The 14,203-nt window shown below is 43.7% G+C and overlaps 2 protein-coding genes across 2 annotated transcripts; one reads left to right on the top strand and one right to left on the bottom strand.

Annotated features, from left to right (window-relative positions):
• Positions 1-662: 662 nt before the first annotated feature.
• Positions 663-10,025, top strand: tmem62 (transmembrane protein 62). Its single transcript, XM_068580160.1, has 13 exons — positions 663-1,358; positions 1,685-1,796; positions 1,947-2,084; positions 2,475-2,520; positions 3,028-3,169; positions 3,438-3,562; positions 3,865-3,987; positions 4,266-4,421; positions 4,895-5,054; positions 5,197-5,395; positions 6,388-6,483; positions 6,636-6,754; positions 7,454-10,025. Exons 1-13 carry the CDS (start codon positions 1,158-1,160, stop codon positions 7,775-7,777), a joined length of 1,941 nt encoding a protein of 646 aa, XP_068436261.1. The 5' UTR covers positions 663-1,157; the 3' UTR covers positions 7,778-10,025.
• A 1,370-nt stretch (positions 10,026-11,395) lies between these two features.
• Positions 11,396-13,933, bottom strand: ptgr2 (prostaglandin reductase 2). Its single transcript, XM_068580161.1, has 8 exons — positions 13,674-13,933; positions 13,415-13,533; positions 12,958-13,149; positions 12,678-12,848; positions 12,174-12,383; positions 11,810-12,019; positions 11,655-11,694; positions 11,396-11,557 (listed from the first exon to the last, which is right to left on the bottom strand). Exons 1-8 carry the CDS (start codon positions 13,708-13,710, stop codon positions 11,493-11,495), a joined length of 1,044 nt encoding a protein of 347 aa, XP_068436262.1. The 5' UTR covers positions 13,711-13,933; the 3' UTR covers positions 11,396-11,492.
• Between the last annotated feature and the right edge of the window lie 270 nt (positions 13,934-14,203).

Here is a 14,203-nt window from a genome sequence, read left to right as displayed (position 1 = left end):
AAATGTTATATTAAATAGACGAAGCAACGTGTTTCCTTAAAGGCTTTTTTTTAAATTTTTGGATTGTTTAATCTTTTTTTAAATTTTTGTTTAGAGCGTTATACTTTGTTTGGAATGCGGCCACAGGAAAAAAAATACACTTTTCACAAAGACCACTGGGTGGCGACATTGAGTTAAAGATGGCGTACGTAACTGATGGCGTAGTCTTCACAGGGATATTAAAAAAACATTTTTTTAAAGGTTAATTTTCTATCTATCAGTCAATTTTAACTATATATACTATAATAATATTAATAATATACATATTTATTTCCAAATATTTACTCTCACAACCATTTGGTTGGAGGAGTTTCGTCATTCTCGAAACTCTTGGCGATGACAGCTGCAGCGGTCTTGCCGTCGATTTGGTCCCGAGAAAAACTTGTAAGAGTGAGCCCTCTTTCACCCTACACACACTTTTTTTTTCCTGTCAGAGTGCTCTTCCGCTACACACACACACACACACACACACACACACACACACACACACACACACACACGCACACGCACACGCACACGCACACGCACACACACGCACACACACGATCACACGCACAGTCAAACACAAACGCTCTTTTTGCTGTCAGATTGAGAGCTCTTCCGCCACACAAACGCTATTTGTCCTGTCAGAGTGAGAGCTCCTCACCCACAAACACAATCTTTTTGCTGTCAGAGTGAGAGCTCTTCCGCCACACAAACTCTCTATTTTCCCTGTCAGAGTGAGACCTCTCCCCCATACACACACGCTCTCTCGCGCTGGTGACGTCCCGCAATCCAACCGGGCAGTTATGCCGTGTCGGTAGCTGGTAGCTAGCTCGCTGCTAGCTAACCTGCCGAGCTCCCTCCTCCGCCTTCAGAAGGGCAGCTGAGTGAACCCTCCCTCCCTCTCTCCCTCCCTCCCTTCCCCGCGCGCCTCAATGCATCTCCCGCGGCCGCGATGGCAGCGACAGAAACGGTCTGAGACGGTTCACGACATCCGTCGTTAATGTCCGTGTGATTCGTGCCCGTGGCGGATTCCACCAGTTAGTTACAGTGAGCTAGCTGTTTCTTCTTCCTGCGCGGGACAGACGGCGGCGGCTAAGCCCCCCTCTCTCGTCGCTTCAGGGGGGGGAAGAAGGATGCTGAAGCTGTTCGGGGCGCTGGTTCTCCTCGGACTGGCCCTGGCGTGCATCACCTCCTGGGTGCTGGACAGCTATGACACGGCGTGGCACCCGAAACGCAGCGTCCGGCACCCGACCGCCGGTGATGGAGACGAATCCAGAGGGAGGTCTCCTCCATTCCCCGGCGGCGAGTTGGGCAATATATTCTGGTTTATACAGGTGGGCTGGCTTTATGGTGATGATCATGCTTTTTTTTGTTGTCTTACATTTTTTACATAAATGTAGAAATACCTACCTGTATTACCTTTTTTGGCTGTGGAAAGCCAGCTGAACTCTGTGTGAATGATTGACAGAAAGGGGTCAGTGACACCAGAAGTGTGTCATTGTCAGGTAAAAAAAAGAAAGATAAAGGTGCTTCAGCAACACTGTAAGACTCAGTACCATTCTGTTTTACAACTCTAATTCCTAAAAAGGCTGTATAAAAGCCAGATTCACGACCATTTTATCTAATTTATCCATCCCTGATTGTGTTTGTCTGCTTCAAGGTCTCTGACATTCACATTAGCCGCTTTCACGACCCGAGACGCATTCCAGATTTTGAAAAGTTCTGCACCGACACAATCGAAGTGATCAAGCCCGATCTAGTGCTCGCAACAGGTACGGTCCACCTGTCACCCCCCCCGCCCCCCCTCCTCCAAAACCCCCTATGTTCAACCACAGTCCCTTGCAGAGTCCTGTCATGAGACTGTGGATGTGGGCCATGCTTTTTTCTTCTCTCTCTCAGATGACTGTTTTCCCACTCCACAGGGGATCTGACGGATGCCAAAACCGAGAGCAAGGTGGGCTCCCTCCAGCACGAGGTGGAGTGGCAGGCCTACCACAACATCCTGAAGAGGTCGCGCGTGATGGAGCGCACCAGGTGGATCGACATCCGTGGAAACCATGGTGATTAAAAACAATTCATATTTTCTGGAGAATCCATTAACCGTAGCCGCTTAACCCCCCCCCCTCCCTCTCCTCCTCTTCCTCTTCGTTATTGGATCGCGAGCTCTTCGATTAGATCAGATGTGAAAGGCGATATCTTTACTTTGTAATTGTCGAGAGGGGAAAAAGAGAGCTAGTTATTGGGTCTGGAGATTTTCCGCGCTCATTGATCGCAGTTGTTGATGTCAGTTTAACTGTGACTTTGTCTTCCTGTAACATGAGGAAATCTGATTCCTGGAATAAATGTGTATCGTCCCACTGGGAATTTCTTCATTAGACGTTCAGTAACCTCATTCGTCGTTGATGTATTCTGCTCAATCTCACTCATTTTTTTGTTATTTCTTCCGACAGATGCCTTCAATATCATGTCTCTGGACAGCGTCAACAATTACTACCGGTCAGTATGAATTGGTCGACACAGTGCAGTGAACTGCCTGCTTTACTTTACGCCCAGTCCCCGTCCACACCTGCGTGTCTTCCAGCGAACACAGTGTGAAGTCGGAGTGGGAGCAAATAGTAACTTCAATGCCTCTGAAACACGAGCAGTCGTAGACCTATTTATTGACAATATTCCAAGCCGTGTGAGCTTCCTGAGGACTGAAATAGAAGCAGGATCCGCATGAACAGACGGCCGACTCGCTTTTCTTCTCGACACAAATTGTGTTTTATGTGCCGTCGCCGCTTCCCTTAATGCCGATTGATCTTTTACCTCCTTAATATTCTTAATGTCGTGGTGTCGTCCTCTGCCAGCCAGACAAAAATCTATCTCCTATATGCGAGCCTGATTTATGTCTGTGCATTGAAGTGTCTCCGCGCTCTATTGGAGCTGCTGGCTCCATCCTCCAAAAACAATGTTTCTTCTTGCTCACGTTGCCTTTTTTTTTACCTTTAATTTCCTCTCCAGGAAATACTCGGCTAATCAGAAAGTAGGGTCCTTCCACTACGTTCACGAAACACCTTTTGGCAACTACTCCTTCGTCTGCGCGGACGCCACACTGACCCCGGGACCCAAGAGGCCGTACAACTTCTTCGGTATTCTCAACCAGGTACAGCTGTCGAGCACCTTCTCGCGAACAGAAAACTGTCACTGAATTTATGTCAAAATCCACAAAGCAGCAGAGAAGCTTTTAAGTACGCACATAGAAGGGTGTACTAACATGTATAACATCACAAAACGTGCAGTATCCTCGTACTTTGAATGATAAATTGCTCTAGATGTGTCTTCAAATGAATAATTAAAGCGCTCACACGATGTAGAAAAGGAATGGAGTGGACAGGTCTTTCCTATCATACTTTTCTTTACTCTATATACAGACTCAGATGGACTTGCTGGACACGTTCAGAGTCGAGAGTCTGAAAAGCAACCAGTCGATCTGGTTCGGCCACTACACCACCTCCACCGTCGTCTCCCCGTCTCCGGGAGTTCGGGACGTGATGAGGTAAGAGAATGATGAACGTTAGAAGCCTGTTTGTTTATAAAGAAACAGGTTGTGTGATTACAGTCAATTGTGTTGCTCTTTGACACGCACAACCAGATTTATATCGCACACTCCTTGGAACGAGGAAACCACATTTTTCATGTGTTTTGAGTGGCAGCTTGGTTTTTAATTTTCGTTACATTTAATGTACTTAAATCCAAGAGATGAGACATTTTAGATTCATTTTTCATTTAAAGTATTTTTCGAGTGTGTTATCACAGTCTGCCTCTGACATTTGGAGCTCCTCCTTGTGTGTGTTTTAGATCGGCCGTTGCGTATCTGTGCGGCCACCTGCACACGCTGGGCGGCCTGATGCCCGTCCTGCACAGCCGACACCCTCAAGGCACCCTGGAGCTGGAGCTGGGCGACTGGATGGACAACCGCAGGTATGGAACACACACACACACACACACACACACACACACACACACACACACACACACACACACACACAGCTTTTCAGTCGTCTGCAGAACTTGAAAAGTCTTAAAAAGCATTGAATTCAGTTTTTCATACATAGTATTTCATTTAATTCACAAAATAAAAAAAAGGTGTCCCTGCTTTTCCATTGCATTTTCATACTGTGAAAAGGTTATTAAACTGCCTTCACGTGGTATCAAAGCCCTTAAAGACCTGCAGCATGACCGTGTCTGTGTGTCTCCAGGTACAGGGTCCTGGCCTTGGACCACGACCTGCTGAGCTTCGCTGACCTGAGGTTCCAGCAGTGGCCCGCGGTGCTCATCACCAACCCCAAGGACGCGCAGTACCTGCACCCCGGGGTGGAGCCGCTGGGTCGCATCCGGAGGTCCACACACATAAGGTGTGTGTGTGTGTGTTGACTGTGTGTTGAACCATAAACACATCGACTGCACGTGATACCGCAACACTTATGTATACAGAGCACCTGCACCTGATACGTATTATTATTACATCACTGTTGAATAAACCACAGTTACTTTGGCCTCGGGTTATGTTTCTGAGTTTACTTGTATGTTTGATTGCTACTAGTAGTATTTTATATATGTATGTGTATTTATATATATGTGTGTTTATATATATATATATTAGATTATTTTATATTTAGTTATTTCTTGGGTACATTTATCACAAACTAGTGCACTTATTTCAATTAAAATAACATGCGTTCCTGCTGCACGTCTGGATGCAAATGTTTGCCGTAATAACAATAAAAAGCTTTTTATCTCATTTTCGAGACGAAAGCATAAATTTCCCGCGTCTCTCCCTCTCTTTCTCTCCCTCTCTCTCTCTCCCTCTCTCTCTCTCTCTGGACAGGATCCTGGCCTTCTCCGAGGCCCCGATCACGGTGGTGCAGGTGAGCGTGGACGGGGAGCCTCTGGGGAACGGCCGCTCTGCCGGAGGTCCTCTCTACGTGCTGCTGTGGGATCCGTCCCTCTACCTCACCGGGCTGCACACCATCACAGTTAAAGTGGAGGTCAGTAGCAAAGTGTTCAGAGACTCTTCATTACATTTGTTGGGTTTGTTTAATCACGCCTCTGTTGATGGATCTGCTGTCTGCGCACCCACCGACGCTTTTAATGCGCTCTTCCTCACACTTACATTACAAACTCTTTCAGGACTCGGCGGGCCGGTCGTCGGTGCGAGAGCAGCACTTCACTCTGGAGGAAGACCTCACGCCGAGCTTCGGCTTCGCTCAGTCCTTCATCCTCCTCACGGACCACTACGTCCTGGCCCGGGCCGCCTTCGTGGTCGCGATGCTGCTGAACGTCGGGGCGCTGCTGACCTTCAGGTTCCTGCGGGTTCCCTCTGGGAGAGGTGAGCGCTCACCGAAGTGACAATGATCCGAAGGCCACAGTCGGGCTAACTCACTTCTTTATTTAGTTTTCAACAACATAACATTGCGTGTCAATATTACGGCATTCATGTGTACATTTCCCAGTGGTGTGTGTTGGTACACATGATATTCAGGTACAGTGTACAACACACAGGAAGAACAAACAACATCTAATGGTGCTCACGCCAAGACAAGAGAGAAACAAGAGGAAATGAGGATGAATAGATTTCATACATAAATAATTAAGTACAAGTAATAATTTAAATAGGATGAAGAATGTGTGTGTGTGTGTGTGTGTGTGTGTGTGTGTGGAGAAGGTTAGAGTGTGTGTAGAGAAGGTTAGCGTGTGTGTGTGGAAAAGGTTAACGTGTGTATGGAGAAGGTTAACGTGTGGGTATTGAAAGAGTTAACGTGTGTGTGTGGAGAAGGTTAGCATGTGTGTGTGAAGAAAGTTAACGTGTGTGTGTGTGGAGAAGGTTCATGTGTGTGTATTGAAAGAGTTAACGTGTGTATGTGTGGAGAAAGTTAGCGTTTGTGTGTGGAAAAGGTTAACGTGTGTATGGAGAAGGTTAGCGTGTGTGTGTGTGTGTGTGTGTGTGTGTGTGGAGAAGGTTCATGTGTGTGTATAGAAAGAGTTAACGTGTGTGTGTGTGGAAAAGGTTAACATGTGTGTGTGTGTGTGTGGAGAAGGTTCATGTGTGTGTATAGAAATAGTTAACGTGTGTGTGTGTGTATAGAAATAGTTAACGTGTGTGTGTGTATAGAAATAGTTAACGTGTGTGTGTGTATAGAAATAGTTAACGTGTGTGTCTGTGTGTGTATAGAAATAGTTAAAGTGTGTGTGTATTAAGAGAGTTAACCAGCAGACTCTGATTTTGTCAACATGCATGTTTGATAAATATTGGCATACATAATTGTTTAAATAATGATTGTTCACACGTTAAAGCGTCTTCGTGTTGTTTCTGGCCTCCAGGTTTGATCTCTCAGGTGTGTTTGTCGCTGCACCTGCTCAGCACCGCGGACTCCTTCTACTACTCTCTGCTGCTCTTTAACCTGTGCACAGCCTTCGGTGGGTCGATGGTGTCTCTTTGTCTGGTGCTTCAGGCAGAACATGCCTCTATTTTTAGAATAATGTTGTTCCAGCTAATCTACACAATATATCTGCATTCAAGACTCAAATCTCGCGTCTGTTCCCGTGTGATTTAACTCTCTTCCCGACAGGTCCGTGGTTCATAGGAGAGCTGATCGACGGCCACAGCGGCGCCTGCTTCGCCTTCGGGGTGTTCGTGGATGGACACTTCCTGGAGGGCAGCCTCACTTATGTCGTGGGAGTCGTTCAAGTAAGAAAATCCATTTTATTCAGCACATCTATGTCTCAGTTTGGGAGAGGGTCCCTTTCATGGGTTCTACGGTGGCCTAGAAGAGACAAACACTGTGTCCAGAGAGGGGCTTCAAACGTTTTCACCTGTTTTTACCTCTCTGACACTTAAAAATGAGGGGCGAGCAGAGGGGTGTTCAGTTGGTTGCAATTTTAAACCTTACCACTAGATGTCACTAAATTACATTATACATACTCCTCTTTTAAATGAGCGTTACCCCATCGTGTTCTGGACCCTAAAAGTAGAATAAGGGGAACGCAAGAGAAGTATAAAAGGGAAAGGAAGTATTTGTTATCAAAAATCTGGTTTATTTTATACATATATACATTTATTATTTTAGTAATTTTTATTTATTATATACATTTATTTATTTATGTATTTATTTATTTTTATTTTATCTATTTTTTATTTTTTAATTACATTTTTCTCTTCAGCATTTAAAAAATCCTGTTTGTTTGAGCATGTTCACTCCAACCTGAGGAGGGTTCACATGTAAATATCGGCATTATTTTTAAGGGGTCACAAACCAAACAGACATACACTTTCATTCATAAACACGGTCTATATCTACCCGCTCATATTCTGTCGCTGCAGTATTTGGCTCCTTGTCAATCGAGCGCTAATCTCACCTAACCGTTAAGTCGTTTCCCCTCCCTCCAGCTCCTCTTCTTCAACACGCCCCTCACCTGTTACCTCTGCTGGAGCCTGCACCACCGCTGCCACGGAAACACCCTCCGATCCCACTTCCTGCGGCCGGGCCGCCGCTGGCGGACTCTGGCGGTGCACCTCCTCATGCTGCTGCTGCTCACTTGGCAGGCGCACTCCTGCTACTTCCTCCTGGAGACCTACGGCCCGACGGCCTTCTTCCTGTCTCCGGTCCGCACGTGGGCTCTGGCGCTCGGCCTGCTGTTGGTCTACCGCGCCTGGACAGGCCCCGCCCTCCCGCCCGCTCGCGACAACGGCAAGAGCGTCTCTTCCTCTTGACAGTAAATTTCACTGACTCACAGATATATTCTGCTGTCTCTATCCACCCCTCCCAACTGGAAAAAAAAAACCTACATTCTCCCAAGACGGCAGCCCTCCTCCTTCAAATAGTTACTTCATAGTACACCACTCACTATCCTGTTTATAGATAGCATTGTTTGCTTTAATATGCATGTTATTGTACAACACCGTCGAGCACATTTCTGGCCATATTCATAGCAAATGTGTTAAAAAAAAAACAAAGAAACGACGCCGTGCATACACTGGAGGGTGAAAATGGCCTCCTTGAGCTACGTGAAGTAGTCCACAGTTAATGTGGTCTAAGCTCATTTACTTGAGCTTCGACACTTTTTTTTTGAAGTGTTGCCTTGGCCGGATGCCACTTCACCACTGCCAAAAGGATGACTAAGAAAGAAAACCACCTTTTTTTTATTCTTCCGTCTGAAACTCATTTTCATTCACTAATGAAAGAATGAAGGCCGGACGTGCCAAAACCCCCAGCTTCATGTTTAACTTCCGACACACAACCTGCGTTGCGTGGATGAGAAAAAAAACCTCATTTTGTACACTGTAAGCTTCCCTAGCTCCCCACGGCATGACAGAGCGTGGTAGTTATAGTACATTTGGGGAAGATGACGCCGATTATGTGACCTAGACAATTATATTTTAAGGTTTTAAAGGAAAAATCTTGATTTTAAAAAAATGGAAAATGAAGGGAAATACAAATTTAAACTAGTCGATCTGTGTCCAATTAGTAAGTAGTCAATGACTGAAAGTGTTTTTAAATAATATTCCATTGCACACAACTGCCACATAAAAAAAAAAGTATATTTGCATAAATATTTGCGTTGAATAGTCATACGGAGAAAAAAAACAACATTAAAGCCGGTTTTCACCAAAACACAACAAGCTTTGTGCTCCTTCAAACGCGACGACAGGAAGCGGCTGTTTGTGGCAGGAAGCGGCTGTTTGTTTCTCAGGAACGCGAGCACTTGAACAATAAGCTGGTCCCGGTAGTATTTCAGGACAATGTTTTTATACTCCCATCGTAGCTCAGTGAACTAAACATCCATGTTAAACACTCCAGATGTGTGGTGGCTAAAAAGAAGACGAAAAAAAAAATGAATGTGTTATGTGGTGAAATGAGATGAACCAGTTCTATGCTTATTTAATTTATTCTTTCTGATTGTATCGAGTGGTTGCTTTTTCCCCTTTTCATGTTATATGTCTGCACTGGTAAAGGGCATCCCTTAAGGTGGAAGTTAATTTGACACCTTTGTGTGTGAAATCAATGTGTGTCTGTATTTTTTTTACCACCCTCCCAATATGTTTTTGTGAAGGTGTGAGAGAAGTACTCTGTGTCTGTTGCACTTTAAATTTCAATCCTTTTCTAGTCTGCAGGTGCTGGAAATCCACTAGAACAAACTGATCTATAAAAAGAAGAAAAGAAAATAGTGGCGCGATCAGATTTATCTTTTAATAGAATGTTCCAACAATTTTTTTTCCCTGGTTGTTGATGTTGTTTTAACCCAAAAGCCAGCATGAGTGCAGAATAATTGGTCACTGCTTTTGATAAGACACGCAGTTTAATATTAGAACAGCTGCTAGACAATGAGACAATTAAATTATGTACTCTTACTAGCTTTGGTTTAACAACTTCCTCCCACTCCCTCTTTGCAAATGTATAATTCCACTATCATGACGTATAAAAAAATGTATGGATTTCTGCTGCTGCAGGATTTATTCTCTAAGGATTCTCAGTACCTCTCACGAACTATGTAATTTGTCCACAAGGAGGCGATATCGAGTTGCATTTCACTTCCATCCTCCACATCATGCATGAAACAGTTTTTTGTTTTTTTTGCAGAAAAGCACCAATATCTAAAATACCATATCTGGATGAGATGATTTTGATAGTTTATAAATTCTCACTAATTCTGTTTAACTGTGAATCTGGTTGTGATTGTTCTGTACTGTACACTGATTTGACTGTTCACGAGAAAAAAAACACCCGGACATCCACCACCACTGTGTCTCCGAGAGGAGAAGTGATGTACTCGTGTTCACTTATTGACTTGTTCTGCATCCCCTCCCATGTTCAAACACTTCAGTATATGAATGATGAAACGGTGATGATTTTACACCTGCCATGTGTGTGTTTTCTGGTGACAACTGAAAATAGAGCCAACCACTTTTTATTATTATTTTATTAATGGTTTATAGTGCCGTGGAATAAAATGTTCATTACAGTAAATCATATATGTTGTGTTTGTCTTCACGTCATTGTCACACAATGTCACAAAGGGATATATGTAGCCCAAGGCTGTCAAAAAAAAGGTTAAAAAAAACAACCTAAGTTTAAAAATGAAAATGGAGAGTGAAAAGAAAATATAGGCTTTATATTTCAGCTGCACCCTTCTTTATTTTTGTTTTTATCTTGGGACATATTTAGTTTGCAGCTTAACTGGAACATTAAGTCTTTCCTGCCAGTTAAAGCTCTTCGTGAACAGTTTGTTTATCGTCTGTACTGATGAAGCTTTGCTCTTGTTGTCTTTGTAGCTTTAGCTTGAAGGCTCATGCAAACAAAATGACTTAATGCTTTTTTTAAAACTTTATTTTACCAGTATGAAAAAGGAGACATTAAGTTACATCTACACAATGACAGACGACACAATAAAGTGGTTTTATTCCTAAAACTAAGCCACCTGTGATGTTAATAGTGTGCACTCTGCTGCTCTGTATAAACTCAAGCACTTTAGTCAGCAAGCTAGTGCACACAGTTAGCTAGCTAAGCTACTTCAAGATATATTTATTCAGTTTAAAAGGTAAATAAATCACATCTACACAAAAGTTCAAAGTCTTGTTTCCATTGTGGTGAAGATAATATAAATGCAACGTTACTTTAGGATGACTCATGTTTTAAAGGTAAAAGTAGTGTTAGCGAGCAACTAGTAGTCTTAGCTAACACTAGTTGCTTAACACGTAGCAAAGTGCTGACAAGCTAACAACACTAGTAGTGTTAGCTAGCAAATAAAGCTAGCTAACACTACTGTTATTATTAGCTTGCCAGCACTTTGCTACGTGTTAAGACAGTGAAGCTAATGCTAATGTACCTTCAGCACAGCATCTGCATGAATTACATTAGCTGTGCTCTTATGAGTTAGCTTGTTTGAGGTTTAAAGCTAACAAGCCACAGATGTTTTCATTATTCCACTGATTTTCGCAAATGAAAATAAGCTCTTTATTTTACACTCCATTTAAATTATTTCACTATTTTGTCTGTCCTTTATGGGGCTCCATACAATAAATACAACCTCTGCTGATGTCGTATTGTGGCATTAATATTATCATTTTCTCCACCAGAAAGATTTAAAAACCATGACATACTGTTGCAATTTAGAAAGGCAGTTAATATCATGAGGTAGTGTTACAATTTTGTACTCTACATTATTAAACTGCTGTATCAATCTCCAAAAAGCCTACAAGTATTACAATTCTAGACTTATGTAACCTCAAAGCGTTCTTTATATTTATTTGTCACAAGGACACAATTTCAAAGAACATCGTGTGACTTTTTTCATTCACGGCTCACATTTGTAATCGACTGGTACTAGCTAATTAATGCAATATCTCATTTGAGTTTATTCAGTTAGTGGTAATGGCACTGATAGAAACTGGAGGTTAATTTCCCCTGGCGAGATCAGTGGATTTTCTTTCACTCGGATATCTTTATAATTTGCTTGCCAATGTTTCCCCCTGTCATCATGGAGCAAAATGCATCTGCAATAACAAGGGAAAAAAAGAATGATTCAACTCCTGCCCAGTTAACAAAAAAGACATGTATTAAAGAAACATGGAATAATTAAAGCTTACATACCTCCCATATTTTCTATGCCATTAACGACGGTTTCCAACACCTGCAGAGTGAAAGCATAAATGGAATTAAATGATGCGAGGAGACGGAGGGCGAAAAGGTATCCATTTAGCCAACGAACACCCACATACTCAACGCATCATCATCATCCTCCTTACATTGATTTGGCCTGACTGAACGAGCTGGCCGAGTTCACAGAGGGAAGCTTCGGCTTTGCTCATGTAGTTAAGCACCGTGAATCGCTCCCGCGTGATGTTCTTCCTTCGCAGCGTTTCCTCTATCTCGTCGCTCAGGGGCGGAGGATACGGCACATCCTTGTTGTACTGCGAGATCTGCCCACACAGGACCACATGGCTGTCGCTGTTCATCTGGAAGGTGAGAAGAGGGACGACGGCGTTCAAGTGTGTGACGATCAAGGAAGCGCTTCAGAAGCCGCGGCCACCGCTTCTGATTCTGCACAACGTACAAGTACAACATCCGCTACATCATGTTCTGCACACACAGACACAACCCAAGCAGCACCTGTGCGATTACGCTATCACTGATGGCCCCTCCCACGTTGTCAAAGTAAACATCTATCCCATCAGGGCAGCACTCCTTGAGCCTTGCAGGGACGTCCTCTCGGCGGTAGTTGATGGCTGCGGAGAAGCCGAGTTCATCCACTAAAGCTCTGCACTTCTCGTCCGTACCGCAGATTCCAACCACTCTCACGCAGCCATCTAGCCTGCCAATCTGGAAAAATGAAAGCACGGTGAAGCGATACGATCAGGATTCACATCATCTTCTTTGTGAGCCAATCTCTGTTTATGTTCAGCCAGATTAGATCTGCCACCTTGAGTATGGTTTTCAAAAGGAAAGAAAAAGCGGTTCTAGTTATCACAAACCATCTTGCCTTTATCTTTCTTACATTATAAACCCATGAAAGATACAACATATGTAAATGCATATATGTTTCTGTGCATTTTGCCAGTATCTCAGATAGCTATAAATACACTTCATTAAAAGGCTGAAAGGTGCTGTAGTTACCTGTCCAGCTATGGATCCACAGGCCCCGGCCGCGCCGCTCACCACCATGGTCTGATTGGCCCCTTTGGTCACATTACCCTTCTCCCTTACGCCCAGCAGAGCAGTGAGGCCCGTGATGCCAACTGCACCCAAAAAGTAGGACAAACGCCCGTCAACCATCTGCGGATCAACCTGCAACAAACAGAAAGTATCGTTCATGCATGCATTTCAAAAAGCGTTCTCCAAATATGGAAATATGCTCTACATCCTAATGTTGTTGACACACTGCAATATGCCACACCTTCCGTAAGGCACTTCCTTCCATGACAGCGCTGGTCTGCCAAGGCCAGTTGAAGGAAGTGACCACGTCTCCCTCGCTGCAAGTGCTGCAGAGGCTGGACTCAACCACGCCGACGCCTCCACCGTCCACACACTCAGATAGTTGCCATGGAGTCACGTAATCAACACCGGTGTCTTCATTCATTCTGCATCGCTGAGGAGCAAAAAGCAGGAAGACAAGTGAGACCGGTAGAAATTGTTTCATGCTCAACTCTTTCCATACCACTAGTGAAACCAGTGGACCGTCGTATTATATAACTGTGGTTGTCTCATTGCAGAGACAAGAAGAAGCTTGAGTATTTGTTTCTGTTTTGTAACATTTAGCGAGCTTAGAACCTATTTATGCATGAGCAGATGCAATAACTAAAAATGGAGGTTCATTCAGATTGTACTATTGCCACAGACTGGAGGATTAATACCATGTAAGGGTCGACTGACAGGCAAAGCGTCCGCACAAGGACCTCCCCATCTTTCAGGTTAGGTGCCAAAGTCGTCTGCTCGAGACGGAAGTTTTCCGGAACTGGCGCCCCTGCATTACCTGTCAGCAAAAATAAGTAGTTTTATTAAACGCAAGTACCACGTGCACGGTAATGGTGCAGCACGAAATACGAGAATAAAGTTATCTTATGTATGAATAATAGTGAATATAATAATAATAAATAATACTAAGTGTTCTACCTGGTCGTGAGTTCAGGACAACCTTCTGAACCTGCATCCTTGAAAAGTATCGTTAGCCTTGAAGTCTAACTTGTATAACCGGACCTGGCAACGAACATCCGGGTTTGAATGCGTTTTAATTATCAGTGTTAAAAGGTGCGTGCACCTCGTGAAAGTTGCCAACTAATTAAAAAACGCTTCACAGGACTTATGATAATTCGTTCTGAGCTAGCAGAAAGTCAACAAACCACTGTAACGGTCACACTCCGCTCACAGCAAGACGGTTCCCTGTCAACAACTTCCTGCTTCGTTTAAATTCCACTAGGCAGTTAGACCGATCTTTCTTAGCTGGAGTCGGTTAGCGTCTCATATTTGGTTCCGTATCTATTTAAAAAGAACACATTTAATCAGGATAGTGACGTCCTCGTGTGACATCCACTGCGGATATGTCTTCAATTTAATTACATTTAAAACAGGCACGTGTTACATTCAGTGCATGCTTAATACAACATCAGCCGAATTAATGTACTAGCCACCATTAACTATCCATC

Source organism: Clinocottus analis, unplaced genomic scaffold, assembly GCF_023055335.1.
Source record: "Clinocottus analis isolate CAN_PGR_092001 unplaced genomic scaffold, fCliAna1.0.p SCAF_17, whole genome shotgun sequence".
Classification (NCBI taxonomy): Eukaryota; Metazoa; Chordata; class Actinopteri; order Perciformes; family Cottidae; genus Clinocottus; species Clinocottus analis.
The sequence above is the reverse complement of the archived record's forward strand: the minus strand, read 5'-3'. Positions and strand labels throughout refer to the sequence as shown.

Bases quoted from the DNA above. Each gene is read 5' to 3' on its own strand.
- tmem62 (XM_068580160.1), top strand. From the start codon at position 1,158: ATGCTGAAGCTGTTCGGGGCGCTGGTTCTCCTCGGACTGGCCCTGGCG. The intron at 3,170-3,437 runs GTACAGCTGTCG...CTCTATATACAG, and splicing joins TCTTCGGTATTCTCAACCAG to ACTCAGATGGACTTGCTGGA. The intron at 5,055-5,196 runs GTCAGTAGCAAA...AAACTCTTTCAG, and splicing joins CCATCACAGTTAAAGTGGAG to GACTCGGCGGGCCGGTCGTC.
- ptgr2 (XM_068580161.1), bottom strand. From the start codon at position 13,710: ATGCAGGTTCAGAAGGTTGTCCTGAACTCACGACCAG. The intron at 12,849-12,957 runs GTGTGGCATATT...TGTTTGTTGCAG, and splicing joins AAGGAAGTGCCTTACGGAAG to GTTGATCCGCAGATGGTTGA. The intron at 11,558-11,654 runs GTATGTAAGCTT...TTGTTATTGCAG, and splicing joins TGGCATAGAAAATATGGGAG to ATGCATTTTGCTCCATGATG.